General features: G+C 37.1%; 1 protein-coding gene across 2 annotated transcripts in view; it reads right to left on the bottom strand.

Moving 5' to 3' along the window:
- Window positions 1–3,254: 3,254 nt before the first annotated feature.
- LOC127850705 (ATP-dependent RNA helicase DHX33-like) overlaps window positions 3,255–9,488 on the bottom strand; it is a 36,042-nt gene continuing 29,808 nt past the window's right edge. For both annotated transcript variants that reach the window (XM_052383972.1, XM_052383971.1), the window contains exons 13-21: window positions 9,300–9,390; window positions 8,792–8,857; window positions 8,319–8,407; window positions 7,738–7,804; window positions 6,407–6,511; window positions 5,761–5,894; window positions 4,367–4,433; window positions 3,533–3,642; window positions 3,255–3,407 (exon numbers count right to left, since the gene is read on the bottom strand). In XM_052383972.1, coding sequence (XP_052239932.1) covers window positions 3,317–3,407; window positions 3,533–3,642; window positions 4,367–4,433; window positions 5,761–5,894; window positions 6,407–6,511; window positions 7,738–7,804; window positions 8,319–8,407; window positions 8,792–8,857; window positions 9,300–9,390 — 820 coding nt within the window. In that variant the 3' untranslated portion in view covers window positions 3,255–3,316. The remainder of the gene's footprint in view (window positions 3,408–3,532; window positions 3,643–4,366; window positions 4,434–5,760; window positions 5,895–6,406; window positions 6,512–7,737; window positions 7,805–8,318; window positions 8,408–8,791; window positions 8,858–9,299; window positions 9,391–9,488) is intronic.

Raw genomic sequence — 9,488 nt, 5'->3', positions numbered from 1 at the left:
GGACAATATTTGCATGTCCAGCCAATGCTGCATAGCAGTTTTCAAATTGGGATCCTAAGTGTCTCGAGATGTCACGCGATAAAAATTATTATTCGAATGTCAATAACTCCCTCGAAAATAATTAATTCGAAATTACCAGAACATTAGAGCAAATCCATCCTTTAAAATAAGTAATCATCATATTCGGATCATTAGTTTATGAGATATCGCGCGGAAACGTACTTTTTTGAAAATATTTTATAATAAATATAAGGGCAATAATTCCTTGAAAAATGATTGGTGCGGAGCTTCATGACATTGTGGGCATGTCCACTGTTTGCGGATGATGCAAATAAAGTTTCATCAAATTCCGTATCGTTTGAGAACTTGTGAGGAAACAAATCATTATTTAATGAAAAAAAAGAAGAAAATTCACTGGAAGGAACAGACAAACATTAGGCGCATGCCCCCCCCCCCCCCCCTGTTGGAACAATGCATAATATGTGACATCAAATTTGCGTCATAGGTTTCTGTGATGTGACACAGAAGTATTAAGTTCATAAGAAAATATTATACTTTTAATCACAAGGCAATAGCAAAATAAACAAGGGCTGTTTGTAAAACATGCATGCCCCCCATATGGGCTGTCCGTTGTACTGGCAGCCATTGTGTGAATACGACTTTTGTCACTGTGACCTTAACCTTTAACCTAGTGACCTGAAAATCAATAGGGGTCATCTGTAAGTCACGATCAATGTACCTATGAAGTGTCATGAACCTAGGCAAAAGCGTTCTTGAGTTATCATCCAAAAATCATTTTACTATTTCGGGTCACCGTGACCTTGACCTTTGACCTTGTGACCTCAAAATCAATAGAGGTCATCTGCGAGTCATGATCAATCTACCTATGAAGTTTCATGATCCTAGGCATATGCGTTCTTGAGTTATCGTCCAAAAATCATTTTACTATTTCGGGTCACTGTGACCTTGACCTTTGACCTAGTGACCTGAAAATCAATAGGGGTCATCTGCGAGTCATGATCAATCTACCTATGAAGTTTCATGATCCTAGGCATATGCGTTCTTGAATTATCATCCGAAAATCATTTTACTATTTCGGGTCACCGTGACCTTGACCTTTGACCTAGTAACCTCAAAATCAATAAGGGTCATCTGCGAGTCATGATCAATCTACCCATGAAGTTTCATGATCCTAGGCGTATGCATTCTTGAGTTATCATCCGGAAACCATTTTACTATTTTGGGTCACCGTGACCTTGACCTTTGACCTAGTGACCTCAAAATCAATAGGGGTCATCTGCGAGTCATGATCAATCTACCCATGAAGTTTCATGATCCTAGGCGTATGTGTTCTTGAGTTATCATCCGGAAACCATTTTACTATTTCGGGTCACCGTGACCTTGACCTTTGACCTCGTGACCTCAAAAGCAATAGGGGTTATCTGCAAGTCATGATCAATGTACCTATGAAGTTTCATGATCCTAGGCCCAAGCGTTCTTGAGTTATCATCTGACAACCACCCGGTGGACGGACGGACCGATCGACCGACCTACCGACCGACCGACCGACATGAGCAAAGCAATATACCCCCTCTTCTTCGAAGGGGGGCATGAAAAGCATTGAAACAGGACAATCTACAAATATAAACATGTCCCTCCCATCTGGTGAAAAGAAATAACTCTCTGAAAAATCAACTTAGCAGAACAACCCGACAATATGCCCATGTACATTGTGAAAGGAAATTGTAAAAAGTTTCATTATATTCGGATCATTTGTTAGCTCGACTATTATATGTGAAATATATATAGTGGAGCTATCCTACTCACGTCGGCGTTCCGTTCCGTGCCGTAAGCGTGCAAATGTTGAAGTTTTCGTACTACCCCAAATATATTCAATGTCCCTTGACATATTGCTTTCATATTTTGCATACTTGTTTACCATCATGACCCCAACCTATAAAAAAGAGCAGACAACTGTATCAAGCATTTTGACAGAATTATTGTCCCTCTTATACTTAGAATATGCATATTATTGATAAAGCTATGTTAAACTTTGCGTACTACCCTAAATATTTCCTATATCCTTTGACATATTGCTTTTACATTTTGCATACTTGTTTACCAACATGACCCCAACCTATAAACAAGACCAGACAACTCTATCAAGCATTTTGTCATAAGTATGGCCCCTTTTACACTTAGGTAATTGAACATTTTGCTTAAATTGCCATAACTTCTTTATTTATGATCACATTTTATTATTTCTTTGACAAAACAACACTTACCTGAATACCACAATGGATTCCACCCAAACAATACCCCACACCCCTACCCAGAATCCCCCCCCAACCTCCCCCCTTCCCCCAATTTTTTTTTTGTTTAAACATCAACTAATAAATTACCCCACCCCACATTATACCCCCCTCTCACCCCCCCTACGCCCCCCCCCCCCCAAAAAAAATTTTTTTTATTTTATTTTTTTTTATTTTTGAAAGATCGTCTAATAAATTATTGAATATGAACAATTTCCCCATGATGGCTTACGTTTTACTGTCAATCACTCGAATAGTCAAGCGCGCTGTCCTCTGACAGCTCTTGTTTTAGAGTTCTTTTAACTGGAGCATCCTTATAATCTTGTCAGCTAGGATACTACTAACATGTACCTCGGGAATGGAAAATGTACCGAAACGTACTAGAGAATTCCAACACTTAATTGGTCCTGGTCGGCTATTTTTTTTTCAAATTAATAATGTTCATATTTATGTCAATATTCTGTAAAATAGCCTCTTCATTATCGAAACTCCTTCCAATAGCTCGTTTTAAGACATCAGAATTAGGGCGGGATAAATTCAAATAGAGTCTAAATTGGCCGGGTACGTGTAATATATGTTCTGTATGCTGGGTTCATTTAAGTATACTTAATAGTACTTGGGATACATTTAAGTATTACCCAAGCCAACAAAGACCATTTGAGTAATAATATGTGCATGTTTATCAAGTATTATCACACTCGGATCATAAGTGTCTGAGATCTTGCAAGAAAAAAAGCAAGACGGACAGAATGACGGGCAAACATCAATTTGAAATACAAGATTATTGGGAAAATTTGTTTAACTCCCAACCCCCAGAAAACTCAATTCAATCAAAATTAAAATTTGGACGGATGGACACCGACGCAGATGCTTGGTTTAGTAGAATACCTAACATTTAAATTGCAAGTTAAAGTCAAATTGTTAATTTTTCAGTAACAAAGCTTTAAGTGTAAATCTTTTATTATGTACAACGTAATACAAAACAAACACATTGCTAAACAACATCAAGCATGGGTATGCATGCCGGGTTTTCTTTTGCTGAAGTACACTGGTGCTGCCTGGTAGAGCCAGTCTGCATCGACCACGCATAGATCTCTGTAGGGAGAAAGTCGTGTATGATACAAAACACATACGAACTACTGAATCAATTCACGTGATTGGTCTGATACGTATTTTATGCCTAGATACATCTATATATTAATATATGAATATCAGCTTACCTCATGTAGCACTTGGTGGTTTGGACCAACTCGTTATACAGGACATACGCTGGCTTACAGTGGAACAATGCAGAGGATGGATGGATAGAAACCGTCTTACGAGTGGAGAGCTGAAATAAAAATAACCAGATCACTTTAAGTTGCTACAACATTATAATATGATTTTAATAGAGCACAGTAACATCAGCAAATGTAATTTAAGATCGCTGTGGCGTAATGGATAAGGTGTCCGTCTAGTGATTGGGAGGTCATGGGTTCGATCCCCACTAGGGGAGCGTTCTCTAGATCTTACCCAAAGACACCAAATACTGGTTATAGGCCCAGGAAACTGAATCAAGAGCGTTTCTATAAGCCTGAGGCTTTCAATGATATTGAGCTAAAATAAATAAGTATGTTTTAATCATTATTGTTCTGCACTGGTTTCAAACACAGATATATAAAATCACAGGCCAGAGATGAGTGTAAATATATTTATTTTATCTTAAGTATGACAACACTGATTAAGCATATTTCATGGTCCATGTTGTAAACCATTTCTCAAAACCAATACATGTAAACCATTTCTCAAAACCAATACAATCTACCACAAAATTGTGTAGTCTATAACAACACTTAGGCTATAATGCTCTTTTGCTTAGGAAAAAAGAAAACATATAACCTTATGAGTAGCTCTTATTAGACATTTTACTTTTCAAAAGCAAAGTGCTTTACAAAGTATACCGTCAGGACATTAACATACAGCAGGCAAAGTTCGTTTAGAAAAAAAAAGCTCACCACTAACACTATGGGCTTTCCATGAACAGCTATTGAATAAAACACAGAACAGAAACTCACTGATACATATTCGCCTTCCTTTTGCAACTCTGCAGAAGACATGAAATACCCTGTGGTGAGGCATCTTCTGGAAAAAATGCCCATGTTCAGCATCCATTAAAGAGTTATAAAAGAGTTATATCCGTACTAACCAGGCTGGCATTCTTGTGGCGACCCAGGACGAGGAAGGATAACCTATTCAATGTGAGTTTGTAGTGAGAACATATAGTGAGAAAGTAAACATGGAGGCAAGACTTTTTTATGGCATCCAAACTAAATCGCCTTTAAGACGCCATAAATGCAGAGGGAACACATTGCAATAGCAAATGTTGAAGTAGTTTTATAGAAGAATTGCAAAGAATGTAGTTTGGACGCCATGAAGTCACCAATGATCAGAAATGACCAAACACCAACATTGCAAAAGGAAAGACTGAGACATCGCATTTGTCAAGAACTCCAGTCATTTAGACCAAGATGTCATCTGTTTCTCTATGAGCATTGTGTGTGTTCTGTTCCACTCAAATTTGTCGTCTGCTAAAATGTTGTCTGCTGAATTTCTAAAATTAGCATTTTCTTCATTTTTTTTCAAAGAATACTATCAGAATAGCAAACAGATTGGATCCTGATGAGACGCCACGTTCTGTGGCATCTCATCAGGATCCAAACTGTTTGCAAAGGCCTTCAAAATTCGGTTCCAGCACTGAAAGGGTTAATATACTGTGAGTACAACTCTTGGCCCCTCTTAGTTGCCTCCACTTGCCTCTCCCCTGGGAACGACCCTTAGACTAAGGTATAAAGCTGAGCAAGTGAATTTTATTAAAGTCTTTAAACATTCAAGCATAGGCATTTTAAAAAGCGGGTTTATTCAAGCAATGCACAGGTGCAGTGCAATCTGTAAGGCCACAAAAGAGTCATATGCAAATAAACAGACAGCAGGACCACTGGCTTGATGGTAAATTGTATTAAGATTTAATTTGATTCAACATATTGGCGTTCAAACTTTAACTATCAGTATTTACCAAAAGTGCCTGTTTCGGTGGTAGAGAGGATGCCAATTTATTATGATGAGGTTATCAAACATGATACCAAATGTAGAACTGAAAAATAATTTGCCTAGAACAATAATTAATAGAACATGCAGCAAACTATTTATCATGAGCCGATAATAATTGCTTTTCTTGTTGTCTATCTATAATACAACTCAGACATGCAGATAATTCAAAGTTAATTAAAAGTTTTGAAAAAATGTTTTAACATGTCAACAGCTTTCAAACACATGACACCTACCAATGCACAAAAAAATGTCATGTGTTTCACCAAACATGCACTGGCAGTGGCTAACACATTTCAACTTCAACACAGACTAACAACAATATATTAATTTAAGAAAAATCGCGGTCATTAGTTTCCCACACCTGACGCTTGCAGTGTCCTGCCCGCAGGACTCCAGAGGTAGGCTGTGTTTCATGCAGATCTCACGCAGCTGTTTACGCACATCAAATGCAGTCTGCATGTTCCTCATGTTGATGAAATTCTCCATGCACCAGGCCTGTTTGGGAACACAAGCCATGAGGTGACATATAATGAGTGATTATTACTGATAAGTATTTCAAAATAGAACTGTCAATGTTGTGTCTGAAATACCATCCAGTATGTTGCTCTGTAAAACGTTATGTGCAGTTTAGTTCTGCAAAATATATATAAAATATGGAAGCAAGAGTTATTGCTTTTGTACACAGCACTTCCCTCTAATGACATCAGTGTACTTTTGAATTTTCAAGCCGATACCTTTAATTGTTTTTTTTTTATTATTCACCAAACGAGAGATCCACCTCCCTAATAAGTTTCAAGTTAAGTTGTCTTTCTGTGATCAGGTTGCTCCAGAAAAAAATTAAGTACAAAGCTTAACAATAGGTGAAATATATCTACAGTTAAAGTTTCAAGTGGATATCTCTAATAATTCTCAATTCCCATACTGGCCATAATTTATGCACACACACACAAAAACAATAACCTCAATAACAATATAGGAGTACAAGTTGTGACTCGTGTGTTCCTTACCTTGTTGCCGTTGACCCCCTTGTAGGCCCTGTAGATATTAAGTAGAGTGATGTGGTCTCCCTCACTGGACATGAACTTTTCCCTGACTGCCAGGGCTTTCTCACGCTGCAACATACAAACCAGAAATGGTTCTATCTGGTTATATAAAACTAGTGACCTGAAAAATCAAAAAGGGTCATTTGCCAGTCATTATCAATGTACCTATGAAGTTTCATGATCCTAGGCCTAAAAATTCTTGAGTTATCATCAGGAAACCATTTTACTATTTCGATTCACTGTGACCTTGACCTTTGACCTAGTGACCTGAAAATTGATAGGGGTCATCTGCCAGTCATGATCAATGTACCTATGAAGTTTTATGATCCTAGGCCTAAGCATTCTTGAGTTATCATCTGGAAACCATTTTACTATTTCGAGTCACTGTGACCTTGACCTTTGACCTAGTGACCTGAAAATCAATAGGGGTCATCTGCCAGTCATGATCGATGTACCTATGAAGTTTCATGATCCTAGGCGTAAGCATTCTTGAGATATCATCCGGAAACCATTTTACTTTTTCGATTTACTGTGACCTTGACCTTTGACCTAGTGACCTGAAAATCAATAGGGGTCATCTGCCAGTCATGATCAATGTACCTATGAAGTTTCATGATCCTAGGCATAAGCATCCTTGAGTTATCATCAGGAAACCATTTTACTGTTTCGAGTCACTGTGACCTTGACCTTTGACCTAGTGACCTGAAAATCAATAGGGGTCATCTGCCAGACATGATCAATGTACCTATGAAGTTTCATGATCCTAGGCGTAAGCATTCTTGAGTTATCATCCGGAAACCATTTTACTATTGTGAATTACTGTGACCTTGACCTTTGACATAGTGACCTGAAAATCAATAGGGGTCATCTGCCAGTCATGATCAATGTTCCTATGAAGTTTCATGATCCTAGGCCTAAGCGTTCTTGAGTTATCATCCGGAAACCATCTGGTGGTCGGACCCACCAATGGACGGACCGACAGACCGACTGACTGACACGTGCAAAACAATATACCCCCTCTTCTTCGAAGGGGGGCATAAAAATTATGTAATTTATGCATTAGTGTCATACTTCCCCTGTTATTCTGAACCACCTTATGACGTATTTAATAAGTTTGCAATATAATCTGCAGAAACAGATATAACGAAGCATCTGATGGAATATCTTTCTTTTAGATAAATTTAAATAATTATGATAAACGTGTTTGCTAATTAGACATGTTTGTACCAAAGTATGCAGCACAGATAATAGGCACACACACACACACACACATATTTTGAAGCCCAACTACTCACCTTGCTCTGTGGTGTATAGAGGATGGAGTCCACTGAGAGAAGGGACACTATGGACAGGATCTCTTCTCTGAAATATAGGGCATATTTGATATATTTTTGAACACCTCTATTTTGCTGTACTGTAGTTTCTATATTTTCAATGACATGAAATTTCGTGGAATTAAACAATCTTACATTTTTGGTTGATCTTTAATTCATAAAGTTGTTTAAGACTTTGGACATTTGAATATGTTGTTTAGAGGACCCAAGAAAATCCACGAACATTTAGTGTCCCACCAGTAATTTTTATATCACAGTATTAAAATCCTTAGTACTGTCACTTATCAGCAATTATCAGCTGCTAATCAATACACTGCTACTGGGTAAAATTGCATACCAGCTATTGCTCAGTCAAAAGATGGCAGAAAATTGTGCAACAATACACTATGTGGAAAGCCTTAATAATTTCATAATCCAGACAAAGTCCCATCAGAAAATGCATAAAATACATAATGAAAGGTTACATATGTTAGTGCTACTACATATGCACTTTAAAAAATACCAATAGTGAAATACTTAATATCAGAATAATGTTGTCTTACAAACAGTGGTGATCTTTTGCTGCCAGTATAACTCTGGAAAGTTTTGGGTCCAGAGGGAAAAGTGCCATGAGTTTCCCTAATGAGGTCAACTGGAACAACATCATTTGAATGTTTCAATTAGATCTAATAAATGTATTTGAAAAAAAATAATTTGGTATTTATATTGAATTCCTATACATTAGCAGTTGTTAGAAATAAGGCTTTGAAAATAAATCTACAATATTACATGATGAAACTGCAATTTTAAAGATATGATTAATATAAAATCCTACCATTTTCAAGGAAACAGTAAATATCTCCAAGTTAAAATGCTTGTTATTGTTAAAATATCATCAAAATTAACCTTAATACTCCAGTGTGCTCATTCAAAGTATATTACTATAACACAAGCAGTTGTACATAGAATGCTGACTATTCATACAATTATGCAATTTAAATGTGAACATATGTATTGCCGTGTGTTGGATTCTTACTTTGAGATCAGCATCTGTTTCTAGGGCACCCAACAGTTTCAACTGTTCTATTGCACTTAGTATAGCCTTAAAAAGATCAAACAGCAAATTGTGACAAAAATCAGCCTTACACTTACACTATTACACATAACAGCCTTACACTTACACTATTACACATAACAGCCTTACACTTACACTATTACACATAAATGAAAATATTGAGCCTGATGAAAAACCATTTTAAATTTACCAACTTGACATTGTTAAACAAATGAGTTGTACTATGATGGTGATTTGGTAAGGCATAAAACAAGAACACCCTGAAAAACTGAACACTTTAAAGCACCTAATTGTTGATAAAAAAATTAGAAGAGCTTGAATATCCTTTTTTCATTTTTGGCAACACTTCTGAAAAAGCATATAAGCTCTTAACAACACTCTTTAATCACACTTGTATCCACAGTCAAGAAATGTCTGTCCAAGAAGTCAGGCTTGCAAACATCATGCATACCCATTATTCAATACTCACCTCTGTAGAAGGTTTGTCCATGAAGTCAAAATTCACAACATCATGTATACCCATGGCCAGCAGCTGTAGAACCACACTGGCAAGGTTACACCTACAACCAGAAAAGAATTACTGAATGCTTTGAACTACCAGGTATCACATACAATCGGCTGAATTGCATATTTCAGCAGTGAGCCGAGGACGACTCGG

Source organism: Dreissena polymorpha, chromosome 11, assembly GCF_020536995.1.
Source record: "Dreissena polymorpha isolate Duluth1 chromosome 11, UMN_Dpol_1.0, whole genome shotgun sequence".
Classification (NCBI taxonomy): Eukaryota; Metazoa; Mollusca; class Bivalvia; order Myida; family Dreissenidae; genus Dreissena; species Dreissena polymorpha.
The sequence above is the reverse complement of the archived record's forward strand: the minus strand, read 5'-3'. Positions and strand labels throughout refer to the sequence as shown.